The sequence below is a fragment of the Nicotiana tomentosiformis genome, chromosome 1, assembly GCF_000390325.3.
Source record: "Nicotiana tomentosiformis chromosome 1, ASM39032v3, whole genome shotgun sequence".
NCBI lineage: Eukaryota > Viridiplantae > Streptophyta > Magnoliopsida > Solanales > Solanaceae > Nicotiana > Nicotiana tomentosiformis.
In genome coordinates, this window is record NC_090812.1 from 26,646,723 (window position 1) to 26,668,536 (window position 21,814).

Here is a 21,814-nt window from a genome sequence, read left to right on the forward strand (position 1 = left end):
TTCTCAAGCCCTCGAATCACGATAATTTTAGAGAGGAGAATCGAGGGATACATAGAATTGTTCTCACAAATATTTATTAATAAAATATCTTTTTCTTCATATTATTTTTGTTGCAGTTTATTTTTCGGACTATGAAAATTTGTTGCGAACAAATTTTGGCACGCCCAGTGGGACTCATTCTACCCTTCATCTCTCCTTCTTGTAACTTGAAAACTACGAACTTCAGATCTACTGCTACAATGGCCTTCCGCAAGTTTGATGTTTCATGCAAAGATACTACTATTGCCTCATCCGCTGAGCTTAGTCATGTTGGCCCAATCACTCGAAGCAAGTTCAAGGCTAGTGGCTTGGATGGATCCGAATACTTCGCCTCCTTGGAGATGGCAAAGAAAAGCAGATCTCACATGACGTCTGCAACCACAATCTTTGGTAGCAACACCCCATTCTCGTTATTTGACGAACTTTCTCCAACAGCCTCCAACCTTGGTGAATTTGAAGATCTGGTGGATTCTCCGGTTTCAACAAAAGTCAACGCCTTAATGACCGACACAACTAACATGGACGAAAAGTTTGCCATGATGGAACAGACTATAGAAGTCTTGAAGTAATCTGTTGAAGACAAAGACCTTCAAATAGCTCAACTCATGAACAAATTGTAGGCTTATGCACCTGGAGAGTCAAGCCACGTCCCTCCTCATTCACCTGTCTTCACCTCGCAAAAAACGGTTGTCGAGGAATCGTTTGCCAAGTTCAGCATTCAAAGGGAATAGCAATCCACTTCGGTTGCGGCGTTATCTGTCCAACAATTGCAAGACATGATAACAAACACCATCAGAGCTCAATACGGCGGACCATCACAAAGTTTATTGTACTAGTCTAAGCCTCATACTAATAGGATTGATTGTCTAACTATGCTAACCAATTATCGACCACCAAAGTTGCATCAATTTGATGGCAAAAGAAAACCCAAGGCAACATATTGCCCACTTTATCGAGACTTGTAGCAATGCCGGAATGCATGGCGACCTTTTGGTAAAGCATTTTGTTCGTTCGCTGAAAGGGAACGCATTTGACTAGTATATTGACTTGGAGCCCGAGTCCATTGATAGTTGGGAGCAACTTGAGAAGGAATTCCTCAATTATTTTTACAGTACCCGAAGAATTGTAAGCATGATAGAGTTGACAGGCACCAAGCCAAGGAAGGACGAGCCCATGGTGGATTACATCAATCGTTGGAGGGCATTAAGTTTAGACTGCAAGGATCGCCTTTCAGAAATATCTATTGTGAAGATGTGCATTCAGGGAATGCACTAGGCCTTTTGTATATCCTACAAGGGATCAAACCGCGAACTTTTGAAAAACTTGCCACGCGAGCTCACGGCATGGAGTTAAGCATCACAAGCCATGGAAAGGCATCTCCATTCGCTAATCAGAAGGAGTTCAAGAAAAATGTTGCATCAAAGAACCAAACTAAAGAATCTATGGCGGTGAAAGCAACTTCTATGAAAGTCACGACTAAGCAAAAGGTCAAGAAGGATAAGACCCCGAGTCAATATCCCAAAGAGGAGAAACGTCGTCCAACCTTGAAGGAATTAGAGGCGAAGGTTTATCCGTTTCCAGATTCAGACGTACCCACGATCCTCGATGAATTGCTGAGCAAGAAAGTCATCGATCTCCCTAAATCAAAAAGGCCTAAGAAAATTGGTAAATTTGGCGATCCGAAATACTGCAAGTTTCATCGCGTCATTAGCCACCCTACAGAGAAATGCTTTGTCTTAAAGGAGAAAATCATGGCTCTTGTAAGTGAAGAAAAAATCATCATAGACATGGATGAAACAGCAGAAGCAAATCATGCAAGTATCGCGCTCAAGGAAAAGAAGTGTTCAAGGTTGCAAAACGCGTCAAGCACTGCCTTCTTACAATTTGAAAGTTTCGAGCCCGTTGAAGTTGTTCTTATAAGGAAAACTCTTGAAGGTTCACTAGAGCTGGACACTCAGTCCAAAGACAAAGACGATGAGGGTTGGACTCTAGTCACTCATAAGAAACGAAGACATCAAGAAGTTTTGAGGCTACCACTTCCTAAGCCAAGAGGAAAAATAAGCGATGTGGATAAGCAACAACCACCAAGAATTATCAAATCTTCTATTAGCAAGAAAATTAACGGAGCCTTATCGCCAAAGTTCCGAAAGCCCATCACATAGCATGGATTCTTTCCTAGAAAATTCCTTCATGGAGGTCACGTTGGTGCAACTCATGTAGTTTCTAGTACTGACAAAACAAAGGAAAGCAACGATGAGCTCGCTCTAATGAAAACACAAGAACATCATGATAACCAAAAAGTTGTCACATGTTATGCAACAATTTCCTTACAGATGATGACTCGTTGCTGGGGCCTAGGCCACATAACAAACCTTTGTTCATTGTAGGGGCCATTCAGGAACAACATCGCAATCGCATACTTGTTGATGATGGTTCGGATGTCAACATCATGCCAAAAATGGTGCTAAAAAAGCTTGGGATCTCTATCGATGAGCTATCCAAAAGTAACCTAACAATCCAAGGTTTCAACCAAGGAGGACAAAGAGCCATAGGTATGATCCGCGTGGGATTATCCATTAGTGAGATGAAGTCAAACACCCGGATTCACGTCATAGATGCTAAAATATCATACAACCTGCTGCTTGGACGTCCTTGGATTCATGAGAATGGAGTGGTATCGTCTACTTTGCATCAATGTCTGAAGTACATAAGGGATGGAGAGATAGTCAAAATTGATGCAGACATCAATCCTTTCACTGAGACGGAGTCATACGTTGTAGATGAAAAATTTTACCTAGATTCTTATGAATCGAGTGTAGAGAAACCGTCATCAGTCGACGAAGCAAATGTCAAGTCAGAAGAAGAAAATAAGGCTCAATGGACTACCACCAAGCTTCCTAAGAAGAGAACTGAAGAAGTCTCCATTAAGATGTCATCATCTGAAGGTGGCATACAGACAAAGACTGATAAGGAGCATCTAGTTTTTCGCTATATTCCATGTGAGCGCCGAAATAAAGGGAAACCTTTGCTACAGGAATGTATTCCAAAGAAGAAAATGAGTCACAAAGATATCCAACATTTGAAGGAGCATATGATTGTCCCAGTTGCACAAATCCCATACGTGACTTGTGAGTCTACTAAAGGCAATCTCCAAGCTGATAAAATAAAAGGGCTCTATGATCTTAAGGCCTTCATACTGCTTGAAAAGTCTGGTTATGACTTCTCCAATCCATCAAGACTAGGAAAACTCAAAGACGAAGTCACTGGTGAAAATATACATAGTCTCAATGAGTCCCAAATGAAGTTGAGAAAGCAAGGGCACTACGTCTCCACTCCAAAGTTTGGGTTGGGATTTAGTTTGGCAGAGCCTCTTCGAATTTTATTTAAGAGAAGCAAAGAGATAGGTTCATCACAGCACACCTCGATAGAGAATATGAAGGAAGTTAAGGGCAAGAAAATAAAAAAACGGGCTTCAGTGTTTGATCGCATTGGAGGCTCAACCCCTCCGATCTCGGTGTTTGAAAGGCTAGGTCACAAAGGTGAACGTGTATCTTCCAAACATCTAAAAAAGGTTTCCACTACTTCAAAGAGCTCCATCTTTTGTCACCTGGGAACCACAAGGAAGTCACCATCTACAAAGATACTGTCAAAACATAAGGATCAAGTCCATGAGGGGCGGGATCATTTTAAAGTTGTTGCTGACAAAGAAATCTGTAGTGCTTTCCCATTACGTATGAAAAGGAAGTCTACTTTGTCAATATCCACAGATGGTCCACTGAAGGTGCAAAGGATAACCATTGTTTACACTTGCCAGCCTCGTAAAGAAACAGAGAAAGACAAAGAAGCCATGCCGACCATCCAAGGAAGTCGAAGAGAAAAGTCAGACTTTGTGGAAACATCCTATCACATAACTGTGGAAGATAGCACATGCATTGACGTTGATGATGAAGTCCACGAGGCTCCCCCTCAACTAGAAGATGGAGGTCAATCAACTATAGATGAGCTTAAGGAACTCAATTTAGGCACTCCGGAAGATCCAAGCCTCGTCTTCATTAGTGGGCTTCTTACGCCTCAGGAGGAGGAGGAATACTCCAAGTTATTGACTGAGTACAAAGATGTCTTCGCTTGGTCGTATAAAGAAATGTCTGGTCTTAGTCTTAAGGTAGTCGTTCATCATTTAGGGATCAAAAGTGGAACACGCCCTGTGAAGCAGTCACAACGCATGTTTCGACCCGAGCTAGTACCACAAATTAAAGTCGAAGTCAACAAGCTCATCGAGGCGAGATTTATTTGAGAGGTGAAGTGCCCATCATGGATATCGAATATTGTACTTGTCAAGAAGAAGAATGGTCAAATACGTGTTTGTGTTGACTTTCGAGACCTAAACAAGGCATGTCCGAAAGATGACTTTCCACTACCAACTATTGAACTCGTGTTTGATGCTACAACAGGGCATAAAGCTATGTTATTCATGGATGGGTCCTCCGAATACAATCAAATCAGAATGTCTCCAAAAGACTAAGAGTGTACTACTTTCCGAAATCCAAAAGGGATATACTGCTACAAAGCGATGCCTTTCGGTCTGAAGAATGTTGGTGCCACCTACCAACGCGCGATGCAAAACATATTTGACGACATTCTTCATCAGAGGGTTAAATTCTACGTCGATGACTTGGTGGTGAAGACGAAGAGTAGGCGTTACCACCTTGAAGACCTTCGAATTATTTTTGAAAGGTTAAGAAAATTCGACCTAAAGATGAATCCACTCAAGTGTGAATTTGGAGTTACCTCAGAAAAGTTTCTTGGCTTCATTGTGCGCCATCATGGAATTGAAGTTGATCCCGCAAAGATTGATGCCATTCATAAAATGCCCGATCCAAAGAACTTGAGGGAGCTTCGAAGTCTACAGGGAAACTTAGCATTCATCCGGAGGTTCATCTCTAATATGGACGGACGATGTTAACCTTTCAATCATCTATTAAGGAAGGATATTCCTTTTCATTGGGATCAGTCATGTCAAAATACTATTGAAAACATCAAAAGATACTTGGTGAATCCACCTGTGTTAGGGGAACCAATGCTTAGGAAGCCATTGATACTCTACATTGCGGCACAAGAACGCTCATTTGGGGAACTACTTGCTCAAGAGAATGATGAAGGAAAGTAATAAGCCTTGTACTACCTCAGTCGAACTCTTATAGGAGTTGAGTTGAACTACACGTCTGTTGAGAAAATATGCTTAGCGTTACTTTATGCAATAAAGAAACTAAGGCATTATTTTGAAGCATACACCATCAAACTTATCTCTCGAGCAGATCCTGTGAAGTTCGTGATGACTCGACCTGTTCTTTCGGGACGCCTAGCAAGATGGTCCATATTGTTTAACCAATATGAGATCACATACACACCTCAAAAGGTTGTGAAAGGACAAGCACTAGCCAATTTTCTAGTTGATCACCCTCTTCCGGTGGAATGGGAGCTTTCAAATGAGTTTCCAGATGAAGACATTTTGTTCATTGAAGAATTGCCACCATGGACAATGTTCTTTGATGTATCTGCACGTCGTAATGGCGTTGGGGAAGGTGTTGTGTTGATATCTCCAGAAAGACAAGTCTGGCCATTCTACTTTATTTTAGGTGAAACATGTTCCAACAATGCCGTGGATTACCAAGCTTTGATCGTCGGTCTCGAAATGGCATTAGACATGAAGATTCTACAGTTAAAGATCTACGGCGACTCTAAGCTCATCAACCAGCTGTTGGGGAGTTACGAGGTAAATAAAGAAGATCTCTTGCCATACCATCAATATGCCTCGGGTTTACTTGAAAGATTCGACCAAGTGTTCTTAAACCAAGTCCCAAGAGAAGAAAATCGCATGGCTGATGCTTTGGCTAACTTGGCCACAACGATGGCACTTGGAGAGAATGAGTCAACAAAGGTACATGTGTGTCATCGATGGGTCATTCCTAGACTTCTTGATCTTCAAATCAATGAAAGTCATCATACCTCTGTTGGGGTGATTGAAGAAGAGGATTGGAGACAACCATTGATAGAGTACCTTGAACATGGAAAGTTACTCGAGGATCCGCGACAAAGAACAAACATCAAGCGAAGGGCACCACGATTCATATTCTACAAGGGGACATTATTTCTCTTCTCTTTTGAAGGACTATTCTTGCGATGTCTTGACAAAGAAGAAGCCCACCAAGCGATGGAGGAAGCACATTCTGGCTCATGTGGAGTACACCAATCTGGTCATAAACTCCATTTTCGCATCAAGAGGATGGGCTACTACTGGCCGGCAATGGTGTAGGATTACATGGAACATGCCAAAAGATGTCAAGTGTGTCAATTCCACGCCAAAAATATCCACCAATCTCCGGAGCCTCTTCATCCAACTATAGCTTCATGGCCTTTTAATGCATGGAGACTTGACGTTGTTGGACCACTTCCAAAGTCATCAAAGGGACAGATGTACATATTGGCTGCCACAGACTACTTCTCTAGATGGGCTGAAGTTGTTCCACTCAAGGAAGTAAAAAAGGAAATCGTTGCCGATTTTATCAAGTCGAACATAATTTTTAGGTACGGCACACCAAGATACATAATCATTGATAATGGAACTCCATTTGACAACAAGATCGTGAGGAGTCTATGCGAGAAATTTGGTTTCAAGCAACATAAGTCTTTAATGTATAATGCACCCGCTAATGGCCTTGTTGAAGCTTTTAACAAGACGCTTGGTTACCTTTTGAAGAAAGTTGTTGCAAAGAACAAGAGAGACAGGCATGAGAAAATGGGTGAAGCTTTGTAGGCATACCGTACAACCTTCAGAAATGCTACACAAGCAACTCCTTACTCTTTGGTGTATGGCGTAGAAGCAGTCCTTCCGTAGGAGCAACAAATTCCATCATTGCAGATCGAAATCCAAGAAGGACTCACGTCCGAAGAAAATGCTCAACTTCGCTTAGCAGAGTTAGAAGCATTGGATGAGAAAAAATTGGAAGCGCAACAAAAATTGGAGTGCTATCAATCTCGACTAGCTATAGCCTTCAACAAGAAAGTGCGGCCACAATCATTCCAAGTGGGAGATTTAGTCCTAGCTGTTCAAAGAACCATAATCCTCAACAAACGCATAGGCGACAAGTTTACCTCAGAATGGGATGTGCCATATGTTGTGAAGGAAGCCTATTCAAGTGGCGCATACAAAATTGTTGATAAGGATGGTCTCAGAGTTGGTCCGATCAATATAAAATTTTTGAAGCAGTACTTCCCATAAAATTCACCCATGCTCCTCGACGTACGAGCCTAAACTTCAAGTCATGACGCTCCTTGATACATGAGCCTAAACTGCACGTTACTACACTCCTGGCCCGCATGAGTCTAAACTGTGTACGGCCAAAAAAAAAGAGTCGGCTAGGTTGAAAACTCGCGAGAAGCGGCCTAGGCAAAAATTAGGACACAAAAAAAAAACTCACCCCTCTGAACTATGTTATGACTTGATCCTCTTCATCGAGGTACGTATGCAGCTTAGAGTTTCATTCTAAGTTCAGTCGCATGAGTTTTTAAAAAATAATAATTTGGCGTCATCAGATCATCACATAAATTCTTCAAGTGTAGAGTCACATATCTATGAGGAAAAGAAGACGATTTGCGTTGAAGTACAAAAGATGTTTTACTGCTTCAATAGTACAAAAGTTGATACATCCAAAATTGTAGAGACAAAAGGAACTAGACATTTTTCTATACAAAAGCCTAAATCATGAGGATGATCGTAGACTAGGCTTTGTTGCTGACGCGTCTTAAATGCTTTTTCAAGTCCGTATGACGTCTCCACATTTAATGTCATTCTCGATGTATGTCTCTTGCATTCAGTAGTTGTGATGATCTCTTGACCACATATCTTGTTAGGCCTTGAGCATGATAGTTTGCTTCTCTTGTGCAAGTGTTGGTTGAAGATCCCACATATGAGAAATCCTCTCTCTTGAATAAAATCTTCAATCACCATGGGAGCCACCATTAATGAACTTCAATACTATCAACAAATCAAGTACAACAGTTGGTGAAGGGGTGGCTCTGCATCTTGTATGACACCTCAGTCTGATATCTCGACCCTTTGAGCTTTTTTGCGAGTCTGCAAAAGAAAATGAAGAGATAAGATTTGTGAGGCATGATAGTCAAAGTTACTACATGCAAGATAGTAAAGTCAACTTCAAGAAGAAAAGAAAACACTATCAAGACAACTCAGAGAGCATAGAGATGGAAAGCGAGCTCAACAGACGACGGGATCAATTTTGAAAAAATACCGCGGTCTCCCAAGGATTTGTATTATGCACTTGGTGTGCTTAGGGTTGATATTCGGGCATTTTGTGAGTATAAGTGTTACGTTCGATGTGTGTTTTCTTTAGAGTATTATGTGTGGATCGGGTGGCACACTGCCATGGGTATCATGGTTGGATCGGGTTATACGCCGCAACGGTATCATGTGTGGATCGGGTTGCATGCCGCAATAGTGTGGCGTTGAGTACAGTTTCCCTTAGCTATTCTTGTGTGTTTTGTGTCTCATTTCTGAGTAAGGTTCATAACATATTTTCGGTTATTAGATTAGTTATGTGGGTTGAGTAGTTCATTCCAAAGTTCGTTTTCCTTATGTATCACATTGGAGTTTGTAGCTTGTTAACATAATGTGGCATCATATGAGGCTTTTGCAGTATCTGAGGTGTTTTATTTCCTGAGCAGCTTGTACTGGGTGAAACGAGATTATTGGACCTGGGATCAGTGCGATCAGATTTATATAAGGCATATTAAAGAGTAAATATTGTTATTCAGTCCAGAATGAGGTAATGGTTCTTGTCGGGAGGAGAGACTCCATAAATTGGGATTCGGCAGGTGGTTATGAGTTCTACACATCTTCTCTATCGTGGTTGTATTGCGAGAGTTAAAGCAAGGCTTAATTGGTCATGAGGTACACTACGGGCTTCGGGTCAGTGGAAATTTTAGCTGTTGTGCTTTGGAAATGATTGCCTTGTGCAAATGAGTCACGCGGTGCATGGTAAGAATTCAGTAAGGGTATACAATCGTGTTTGGTGCAGTGTGTAGTGAGTGATACGGTGTTCGTATGTTGGAAACAGGCCTGGTGGGTAATTCCGGATGTTGGAATCTGACTCCAAGGCTTACTTGGCTAAATAAAGGGGAAGATCTTCAGATCGGCTCGCTCTAATGTGCTCAACTGAGTTGTGGTAGCACGGGTATGTGCGCGAGGTGTTAAACGGTGATTTCAGACAACTCCAAACAGTTCTTAGCACGTTCGAGGACGAACGTATGTTTAAGTGAGAGAGAATGTAACGACCCGACCGGTCGTTTTGAGCTTTAGCATGTTGTTCGGTGGTTTGAGACCTTGAGTAGTTCACTTCAAGTATTATGACTTGTACGTGTGGTCGGAATGGAATTTCGGGAAGTTTGAAGTAGATTTAGAAAGAAAATTCTAATTTCATAAGCTTTAAGTTGAAAGAATTGACTAATGTGTGACTTTTGAGTAAACGACCTCAGAATCAGGATTTGAAAGTTCCAATAGGTTCGTATGATGATTTCAGACTTGGGCGTATGCTCGGATCGGGTTTTGGATGATCCGGGAGCGTTTCGGCGCATATTGTGGAAAGTTAGCATTTTGGAAGGATTTCATAAATTTGGGTTGAAGTGTATTTCGATGTTATCGATGTCCATTTGGGATTTCGAGCCTGGGAATATCTCTTTATGGTGATTCTGGACTTAGGGGAGCATCCGGAAGTGGATTTGGAGGTCTGTAGGTCATTTTGGGATCATTTGGTGAAAAATGGAAATTTGAAGTTTTTGGAGAGTTTGACCGAGGGTGAACTTTTTGATATCGGGTTCGGATTCCAGTTCCGGAAGTTGGAGTAGGTCTGTAATGTCATTTAAGACTTGCACGTAAAATTTGGCATCATTTCGAGTTGATTTGATAGGAATCGGATGCGCAGAAGTATTTTTAGAAATTTTTGAGTTCATGAGTTAATCCATGCGTTTTGGCGTCCGATTCATGGTTTTTGATATTATTTTAGTGTTTCGATCGCTCGAGCGAGTTTGAATGATGTTGTTATACTTGTGTGGGTATTTGGTATGGAGCCCTGAGTTGCAGGTCTCGCAAATGCGAAGCTTTGATCGCATTTGCGAAGCATTCGCATTTGCAAAGTTGGGAAGGCTCTAAGGTTTTCGCATTTGCGAAGAACCCGCCGCTTTTGCGAACTGGCCCTCTTCGCATTTACGAAGTTTTTGGTCGCATGTGCAACCAGAGATGGCCAGCCTTCGCATTTGCGGTCGTTTTGTCGCATTTGCGACATCGCAATTGCGTACGAGGTGTCTCAAATGCGACACCTGCAACCTGTGCAGCAGTTTTTAATGCGGGACTTAGCTTTATTTTCCCCATTTCCCATATGTTCTTGGACGCTTTTGAGAGCATTTTTGAGAGGGGTCCATCAACACCAAGAGGTAAGTGATCCTTAACAATTCTTTAGCCAAATACACGAATCATAAGTAGAGTTGGAAAATGGTGGGATTTGACTACGAAAATGATTATGGAATTAGATCAAAATAATATATTTGAGTTCATGAGGTTATGGGTAATAATTTTCTTCAAAAATTTTCAGAATCCGAGCACGTTGGCCCGGGAGTGAATTTTAGGAATTCTTCAATTTGGGTTGGGAAATCACTTTAATAGTTAGGAAATGAACTCTTAAGCATGTATTGACTATTCTAAATGCCATTTGACTAGTTACGGGTCTTTTGGCATCGAGTTGAGGGTTTAAAGCTCAATTGTAGACCGGAAAGTAAGTTTGAGGCGAGGTAACTCTCCTGTCTAACTCTGTGAGGGAGAAGCTACCCCTAGGTGATATATTTAATATGTGAAACTTGTTGCGGGGACTACATACGCACGAGATGACGAGAGTCCGTACGTATTTAGATCCATGTTATTGTCCGGGTAGACTTAGGCTCACCCCATGATGTACTTGTACTATAGGAATTATCCTTGCTCGTTTAATTCTTTTATTTCGCATTACAGCTTGAGGCTAGACATGCATAGAGTGATAGACTTGCTATTGTAAAGTTTTCGCGAGTTTCATGACTTGCCACGGAATAATGGTGGTCCTCTTACGGATTTCTCACGCGTTATGCGTTTTCATCTAACCATTTTCCTTAAAAATTATAACTCACATGTTTATTCGTGAGTGGGGGTCAAGGACCCGTCAAAGCTTCTTATTCTAATGGGATCGGGCCGTTCGCCTCGACAGGATTTATGTATCTCACTCTCATGGGAGCGGGTCGTTCGCCTCGGCAGTTTAATAGATGTATCTATGGTTCGTGTCGTTCGACCCTCGGCAGTGCACAATTTAATATTTATGTTGGATCGGGTCGTACGCCTCGGTATTTATATAAAATATCCTCATGAAATCGTGCGTAACATTTGGCAAGAAGCCAGTATATCTGTGATTTTCTTCCTGATTTGAAGTATAACTGCCCATTTTGGTGAGGTCCACTATATAATTATATATATGTTCCGGTTGAGGAGGAAATTTGTTAATTAAGATCTTGAGCCTATTGTAAAGAGGAGAATTATACCACGTATTTATACTCGTTTATTTTATTTATTTACTCTGCCTCATATTTGTTCACCTCTTTACTGTACCTAATATTATTGGACCACTAGTGAGTGTCGATGTCGACCCCTCGTCACTACTCCTCCGGGGTTAGGCTAGATACTTAATGGGTACACGTGAATTTACGTACTCATACTATACTTGCTGCACATTTTTGTGCAGGTACTTTTATGCCTGGTGGTCCTTTGGGCGCGGAGGCGCGGATGATGCGGGGACTTACCGTGAGCTGCATTTCATGTTACGATCCGCAGCCAGCAGAGTCTCCTTTAGAGTTATTTATATTCTCCTGTCCAATTTGTACTCCGGACAGATACTGTATTTTATTTTACTTCCTAGTAAATGCTCATGCACTTGTGACACCAGATTTTGGGGATGATTATGGGTTATTCTGTATTGTTGTTGTGAAGATATTATCATTTACTCTGTAAAAGTTTATCTCTTACAATTTAATTGTAGGAAATTCATGATTTCAAACATACTAAAAATGAGTAATTAAGTTAAACTTTTAGTATTGGCTTGCCTGACAGTGGTGTTAGGCGTCATCACGGCCTTTAATGAATTTTGGGTCGTGATGAAAAAGTAAATGAAAATTGTTTTTAAGTAAAAAGCAAGTGAACTAAATTACGATTATATTACAATTAATTAAAAATATTCTTTGTTATTTCTCCAAAAATTTTATATACTGTAGAATAGCACATTAAATTATTTTCTTATATAAAAAATACATAAACTAACGAGAGATATACACATTATATATGATTACGTAATTGGTAAAAATTGTTACCCTAATTCTAACAACATATACAAGATTAAGTTACTTCAATAATGTTAGGTTAATTAAGAGATGATGTTGGCAGGTAGAATCATAAAATCACTAGATATCTAATTAAGTCTCAATACCAATTAAATAATGTTTGACAATACCAATTCTGTGCAAAAAATTAAAGATAAATTAAATAATGTTTGACAATTTTCGATCGAAATAAGTCGGATAGTTAAATCTGGATAATATTTTTCAGTTTACCGACCAATTTCGGTCGGTATTGAAGTCAAACATTTGGTCAACAAGAATAAATATATAATTCATTTTTAAACTATAAAAATAATTATAATTTTTAACAAATTTCGATCGGTAAATTAAATAATTAATAAAAATTAAATAATTCCGACCGACTTTGGTCGGTTCTTTTGTGTAATATTTTTTCCCTATCTTTTATATAGTACTTAATTATTTGAAATTTACATTCAAGCTTAATATAATTAATATCCTAAAGACTTACTTACGGACTCAATAATTCGGATCATCTAGTCACTTAAACTCAAGTATGATTCATATTCTAAATCAAATAAAGTGACTGAATATTTTATCCTATGTTCGAGTAGAATTGGTTCACCAATTAAGATCAACTCAAGTTCTCGAACAGACTACTACTCGAATAGAATTAGTTGTATTAGGAGTGTTGATTGTAGTTTGGTGGATTTAAAGTAGTTTTGGTTAATTGAACGTAGTTTTGGCGAATTGAAAGCATTTTGATGCTTAAATTAGGGGTTTGGTACTGTTTTCTTGTTTTGGCAGGTGGTGCAGCTATAAAATAAGCTGTTTATTTGTGCCTAATTGTTTTCCAGAACACAGACCGAAATCGGTCGGTATATTAAAAAGAAATTGTTAATTTCCGACCGACGGTCGGTATATTAAAAAGAAATTGTTAATTTCCGACCGACTTCGGTCGGAAATATTGAGAAACAATCCCAAAAATAATTAATTTTCGTCCGAAATCGGTAAGTATGTTCATAATTTTTACAGGATTATCTAACTTTTCGACCGATTTCAAACGGAATATTTAAATTATATTTTTATTAATTACTAAATTTTCGACCGTAGTCGGTCGGAAACTGATTTTAATATTATAATTTTAATTTAATTTACCAACCACACTCGGTCAGAATTAATATAGTTATTTTATTTAAATAAATAAATATACCAACCGCCATCGGTCGGTATATTTAATTTCAACTGGGTCATGTGTTAGAAGTGGGGACGTTGACTAGACCAACAGAAATCGGTCGGAATTTCCGACCGAAGTTGGTCGATTGCTTTTACCGACCCGCGTTTCAGTGTCCTCCATGTTTCGGTTGGTTTTCGAACGGAAATCACTACTAAAAAAGAGTGTAATTCCGTCCGCTATTTCCGACCGAAATCAGTCGAAAATTGATAATTTCCGACCGATTTTAATTGGTCGGGAAAACAATGGTCGCAAACGTGTACCGACCGAAATCGGTCGGAAATTTTCGACCGAATTCGGTCGAAAACATCAAAGCGTTGACTGACTGTCAAACTTTAATTTCCGACCGAAATCGGTCGGAAATAATTAAATATATATTTTTTTAATTTTCAAATTTCCGACCGAAATCGGTCGGAAACTATTATTATTATTATTATTTTTCATTTTCATTTTCCGACAGAATTCGGTCGGAAATTTAAAATAATAATAATTTTATTTAATTAAATAATTAGTTGTAAATTGTAATAAATTGTTAATTTATTTATAAAAATAAATATAAATTCATAATTTCCGACCGAATTCGGTCGTAAATTTCAATAAACTAGAGAATTTATTTGCAATTTCCGACCGAATTTGGTCGGAAATCTGAGTAAAAACTGGGCAAAAATGCCTATTTTTGAGCTACACCACCTGCCAATTACAACCAATATCCATCTTATAATGGCAGCATTACATTGCTGCCATTCAACCATAATTAATCAATAATAATTAATATACTAATAACAACAACAACAATTAACTAACAAAAACTATTAACTACACTAACAATCATTATCTAACAACAACAACAACAACAACTAATAACAACCACAACAACTAATAACAACCACAACAAAAACTACTAAAATGTTCAATAACAAAATAAAAATATAATCATCATTCAAAACTAGTCTCAACTAAATATTGACAAGTTCAATACTTTGTTTAGCAATACACACCATTCAATGAGTTTTTTATCTAGCATCATCTCCATCTTCATTCCTAGAACCTTCATCGTCGGCACATGGGGAAGGCTCACGAGACCGTGGAATGGGGAAAGCACCACTAGCAAGAAGATTGGCGAGCTGACCTTGAAGGAGATTAAATTATTCGTCCCTCCTTTCTAGCTGAACTTGAAGGGTACCAAATTGTTCATCTCTCTTTTTTTCTCTAGCCTTTGTCTCTTCAAGCTCTACTGTCATCTTTGCGATCTTCTATTCCATAGACGATATAGTCGACCTATCAATCGCCTCGATCTTCTGTCTATATAATATTATAAATATTTATAGTAGTTATCAAACTTACATGTGTAGTCTCCGCCCGGTCCTCAACCCATCTATTTGGATTTATCGGTGCCTTCTTCTTCCGGATGTGAGTCTCCATGAAGAACTCATCATGACTCATCTTCATCCCATATTTTTTTCCCTACAAATATAATAAAACGTGTTAACAAAATTAACATATATAAATATAGTTCGATAAAAATAGACCGAAATATTTTAAGGAATTACCAGTTGTCTTCTCGTATTCCCTATGCTCCTTGAACCCAGACAATGCAAGGAGCCAAAAAATTGCAAATACTTGCACTTCACACAAGGACACCTAATCAACCCTCCAATCCGAAACAGTTCAAGTGACATTGCATGCGTAATAAATTCCTTAACCCCTTCTATAAATTACTTCCTTAAAAACCGATGATTAGGATAATTCCTATTATACATCCAACTACGATATTCCATCTACATAAAGAACGAATAAATTATATTAATCATAGTTCAAATTAATTTATAGAATTAAGTTACATAATAAACTTTAGTTACAATATAATTAATTTAAATAATTTCAGTGCTTATTAATTTAAAAGTTCATATATATCCCTAAAATAATAATAATCTTCTAACATAGATAATGCTATTATAAACATAATCAATAGGGGTAAACCCTAAATCTAATTAATCATTAACTAAACTCTAGTTTATACAATAGAAGAATTAAAATTACTTAAATTAAAAAATGTAGATAACTAACCTTGAAAGAGAAGAGAGGGGGTTTGATTTTGGGTGCTAAAAGCAGTGGGTGGTAGTGGCGGAGGAAGCAGTGGTGGCAGCCGGCGGCCGAACAATGGCGGGGGAGGGGAGGGAGACGATGGGGGGCTTTGATTTTGGGTGAGGAGGGAGACAAGAGTTGATTTTGGGTGGAAATGCAACTAGAAAGGAGATGATGAGAAATGGAAGAGAGATAGAGAAAATGGAAAAATGGGGAAGAAGCCCGTCCCTGGCAGATCTAAATTGGAAATTTCCGACCGAAATCGGTCGGAAAATTCGGTCGGAAATATTAAGTGACATTTGACCGTTTGACCATGCCATTTCCGATCGAAATCGGTCGGAAATGTTTAGTTAATATTTAATAATTAGTTAACTACTTATTATTTATTATAAGTTAAATATATATAGCTAAGTGTATAGTATATAAGCTATATTCGATATAACATTAACTATATTAAGATGTCTATATATATATTTAATATTGTTTAAATATTAAATAAATATATATATATATATATATATAGTATAATGTAGTATATATATATATATATATATAAAAGCTCTTTATTATTTACACACACAAATATATAGTATAGTATAATATATATACTAAGTGTATAGTATATAAGCTATTCGATATAACATTAGCTATATTAAGATGTGTATATATATATATATATATAGCTCTTTATTATTTACACACACAAATATATAGTATAGTATAATATATATACTAAGTGTATAGTATATAAGTTATATTCGATATAACATTAGCTATATTAAGATGTGTATAGTATATAAGCTATATTCGATATAACATTAGCTATATTAAGATGTGTGTGTGTGTGTGTGTATATATATATATATATATATATATATATATATATATATATATATATATGTTAAAATATTAGCTATATTAAGATGTCTCTCTCTCTCTATATATATATAGTATAGTATAAGATGTATATATAGTATAGTATTAGAGTTGTAGTTTAGGAAGTAGTTGAGTCTTGTCTTATTTCGTACCGTTGTGAGACTAGTCTGGTAGGGTTTTTGTCTAAGCTAGCTCGAGACAATGTCGTGTCTTACTATTCTGCGTTTCAGTGTCAGACCTATTTACTAGCTATCGTTTTTGTTTTTGCTTTTTTCGTTTTTGCTTTGCATCTTTCTTCTAGATTTCATGTTGTTCCTATTTTTTCTATGATTTATGTGGTGATATTGATATTGTCTTATTTTGTCTTTTTGTTCTCTTGAGCCGAGGGTCTTTCGGAAACAGCCTCTTTACCTCTTCGGGGTAGGGAAAGGTCTGCGTACACACTACCCTCCCAGACCTCACTAGTGGGATTTCACTGGGTTGTTGTTGTTGTATATATAGTATAGTATAATATATATACTAAGTGTATAGTATATAAGCTATATTCGATATTACATTAGCTATATTAAGATATCTCTCTCTCTCTCTCTCTCTCTCTCTCTCTCTCTCTATATATATATATATATATATATATATATATATATTATTAAATATTATTTATTTAAAAGCTCTTTATTATTTACACACACAAATATTATTAAATTTATATTTTAATTTATATAAAAGCGTTTTTCCGACCGAATTCGGTCGGAAAATTCGGTCGGAAATATTGAATTATAATTATTTCGGTTGGTTAATTAAATATATATAATTTTTGTCTTGGGCGGGAAACAAAAAGTTCAAACTTTTCGACCGAAATCGGTCAAAAATTCTGAAATATTTTAATATATAATTATTTTTGTACATTATATACAAGTATGACCAATTTCCGATCGATTTCGGTCGGAAATTTGGAAAAGTTTTAATAAATAATTATTTGTGTACAGTATATACAAGTATGACCAAATATTTGATCAATTTTCGACCGAAATCGGTCGGAATTTTTATTTTTTTGCTGTCAGAAAATTTTCGTTGACTTTTGCGACCAAATACTCTTATTTCTGACCGATTTCGGTCGGTTTTTTTTCCGACCGATTTCGGTCGGAAAGCCTTGGACGGAAATCACCCGATTTCTAGTAGTGAATAGCCCTTTTTCGACCGATTTCGGTCGGTTTTTTCCGACGGAAATAGGGCAATTTCTAGTAGTGTTAGTAGTTGATTAGTAGGCTTGCTTTTATTTACACTTCAACCATCCCGAAACAATCGGCATTATATAAATATATTATATATAATATAGTGTGTATGTTTAGTTGAAGAATCAAATAGTTTACTCTTTGATAGTTTTCTCAAACGTACATATTCAAATTATTGTGCGTCAATAGTTTGCAATTGTTTAATATTTTCTCAACATCAAGCGTTAATGTTATTCCATGAGCTACTTTTAGTTTATATTATGATATTATATCATAAGCTGCTTAATTTATATGATATGACATATTATACTTCCAAGCGAAACACAAAAAAATTCTGTAGTTTCGACTTATGACTGAATAAAGAGAAGCACTTCACTGCATGAGAAGGATTTCAAAAATATTGTAGTATATTTTTATTTTATTTATTTTCAACAAAAAATATTGTAGTATATCAAAAAGCTTTCTTTATCCAAACTATTTGGGGGAGTGGAGATAGTCCAAACTGCAAAACCAAGTATCACAAGACGGTATACTTTAGTGCCATCCAAGTGAATGCGTGAAAGAAAGATAAAATAAAGGTGAATGCATGCATGCATAATTACTAGTACTTGCTAATTAATTTAAGCAATGTGCTTGTTACTTGAAAAGGTAATAATATAATTAATAAATACTCACGTACAAAATTACCGAAGGTAAGTATACTGAATCATGATTTTATTCTCATACTAAATACAGCATCGCAAACATTCATATTCTATCCCATACCCCCAATACCATAGTAGCACAATGAAGGCCAAAACTAGAACGGTAGCAACAATGCCAATCCAAAACATAAGCTTGAAGATTATGCTTTTGTGATTATCACTCTTATTATCATTAAGAGGTGGAGCATTAACGCCGTCAAGCTTCAATTTACGAGGTGATTGGAAATCTTTAAGCAGCTGATCATGTTTTAGGTCTTCATAATTAACATCATGGGAATAATTAGTTGAAGGAGCTAATAACGTGGTAATAATATTTGGGGTTATTGGTGTTTTTGGAGGAGCATCTGATAGGTTGGAGAGGGTGGTGGAAGGCGAAGTTAGTACTAATATGATTACAAGTAATATTTTGAGAAGAGAAGAGGGAACTAATAGGATTGTGGCTATTGTTTGTTGCACAAGCTTGCTAGGAAGAAAGTTAAAAAAAAACTTTACTACTTTTACCCTTAGCCTGGGACTTGTATATATAGAGGAACACAATAATAGGGTTGTAAAGTGATCGATCGTGTAAAAAAATTACACTTTCATCTATTATAGAATAAAACACTTTCCATTTTCTTAAGTTTACTAATTAATGTTATATAGAAAATTACTTGAAGTTATTTTTTAAGGTAAATATTTGTCACACGGTCAATGCATAAAACTTATAGTACGCACTTTTATTGTTTGTGTTGTATTCGCTCGTTACGTTCCCGTTTTCTTGCGGTTTCGGAATACACTTGTGAAACCAAAATTAGTACTAATATGGCAATATCAATACCACAAGCCATTGTTGATTTCGCAGCTCATATGATGGTAATAACGAGTTAATAGTAATATGCTAAATTTGTTACTGTAGACATATAAAATTTATTAAGTTTAATCCATACAAAATTTGAATTGAATCTTAATTTTATTTGGGTTAAATAATTAATTTGGGCTTTACAAAACAAATCAGTCCATTTTATTAATTTTAAGCCTAATTAAGGTCCAATCATTTTAAGACCCAGACTCATGCCATGTGTCAAGTGACATGGCATATCTAGTCAAACTACAAGCCAAAAAGATGACGCCGCGTGTTAAATGATGTGGCAATCCAAGTCAAAAAGCAAGAACCAACCACAGGTCATCAAGTGGCTAAAATGGCATGGACCAACCAGAATCAAGCAAGAGAGTTCATATATAGCTGGACTGTCCATGGTTACATTAACTCTCAAGACATGGAGAGTTGGAGAAGAATATTCCGCAAGTGGTGAAGGCATTCACAAACAGCGAGATCAATCATCAAGTGCATAGTTCTTCAACAAAGGAGTGATCAACGGAGTTCTTCCCGGAGATAAACCCATAACAATAAAGTGTTGCTCGACGTTCTTAGCGATCAAATACATCACAAGGAGGTCTGCATCATCCTACATTCAAGAAAGACGCTTCTCAAGCCATCGAATCACGGAGAATTTTAGAGAGGAGAATCAAGGGATACATAGAATTGTACTCACAAATAAATTAACAAATCTCTTTTTCTTCATATTATTTTTGTTGCAGTTTATTTTTCAGACTACGAAAATTTGTTGCGAACAAATTTTGGCACGCTCAATGGGACTCATTCTGCCCTTCATCTCTCCTTCTTGCAAGTTGAAAACTATGAACTTCAGATCTACTGCTACAATGGCCTTCCGCAAGTTTGATGTTTTATGCAAAGATACTACTGTTGTCGTATCCGCTGAGCTCAGTCATGTTGGCCCATTCACTCGAAGCAAGTTCAAGGCTAGTGGCTTGGATGGATACGAATACTTCGCCTCCTTGGAGATGGAAAAGAAAAGCAGATCTCACATGACGTCTGCAACCACAATTTTGGGAGCAACACCTCACTCTCGTTATTTAACGAACTTTCTCCAACAGCCTCCAACCTTGGTGAATCTGAGGATCTGGTGGATTCTCCGGTTTCAATGAAAGTCAACGCCTTAATGACCGGCGCAACTAACATGGACGAAAAGTTTGCCATGATGGAACAGACTATAGAAGTCTTGAAGAAATCTGTTGAAGACAAAGACCTTTAAATCACTCAACTCATGAACAAATTGTAGGCCTATGCACCTGGAGAGTCAAGCCACGTCCCTCCACATTCACCTATCTTCACCTTGCAAAAAAGGCTGTCAAGGAATTGCTTGCCAAGTTTAGCATTCAGAGGGAATAGCAATCCACTTCGGTTGCAGCGTTATCTGTCCAACAATTGCAAGACATGATAACAAACACCATCAGAGCTCAATACGGCGGACCATCACAAAGTTCATTGTACTACTCTAAGCCTCATACTAAGAGGATTGATTGTCTAATTATGCCAACCAATTATCAACCACCAAAGCTACATCAATTTGATGGCAAAGGAAACCCAAGGCAACATATTGCCCACTTTGTCGAGACTTGTAGCAATAGTGGAACACATGGCGACCTTTAGGTAAAGCAGTTTGTTCGTTCGCTGAAAGGGAGCGCATTTGACTGGTATATTGACTTGGAGCCCGAGTCCATTGATAGTTGGGAGCAAACTGAGAAGGAATTCCTCAATCGTTTTTACAGTACCCGAAGAACTGTAAGCATGATAGAGTTGACAGGCACCAAGCAAAGGAAGGACGAGCCCGTGGTGGATTACATCAATCATTGGAGGGCATTAAGTTTGGACTGCAAGGATCACCTTTCAGAAATATCTGATGTGGAGATGTGCATTCAGGGAATGCATTGGGGCCTTTTGTACATCCTACAAGGGATCAAACCGCGAACTTTTGAAGAACTTGCAACGCGAGTTCACGACATGGAGTTAAGCATCGCAAGCCATGGAAAGGCATCTCTATTCGCTGATCAGAAGGAGTTCAAGAAAAATATTGCATCAAAGAACCAAACTAAAGAATCTATGGCAGTGAAAGCAACTTCTGTGAAAGTCGTCACGACTAAGCAAAAGGTCAAGGAGGATAAGACCCCGAGTCAATATCCCAAGGAGGAGAAACGTCGTCCAACCTTAAAGGAATTAGAGGCGAAGGTTTATCCGTTTCTAGATTCAGATATACCCACGATCCTCGATGAATTGCTGACAAGAAAGTCATTGATCTCCCTGAATCAAAAAGGCTTGAGGAAATTGGTAAATTTGGCGATCCAAAATACTGCAAGTTTCATCGCGT

General features: G+C 37.8%; 2 protein-coding genes across 2 annotated transcripts; both read left to right on the forward strand.

Annotated features, from left to right (window-relative positions):
- Positions 1-2,347: 2,347 nt before the first annotated feature.
- Positions 2,348-4,333, forward strand: LOC138904790 (uncharacterized). The gene has a single exon (XM_070193297.1). The coding sequence runs from the start codon at positions 2,348-2,350 to the stop codon at positions 4,331-4,333; it is 1,986 nt and encodes a 661-aa protein (XP_070049398.1).
- Positions 4,334-5,371: 1,038 nt separating this feature from the next.
- LOC117275671 (uncharacterized) lies at positions 5,372-6,352 on the forward strand. The gene has a single exon (XM_033654976.1). The coding sequence runs from the start codon at positions 5,372-5,374 to the stop codon at positions 6,350-6,352; it is 981 nt and encodes a 326-aa protein (XP_033510867.1).
- Positions 6,353-21,814: the final 15,462 nt, after the last annotated feature.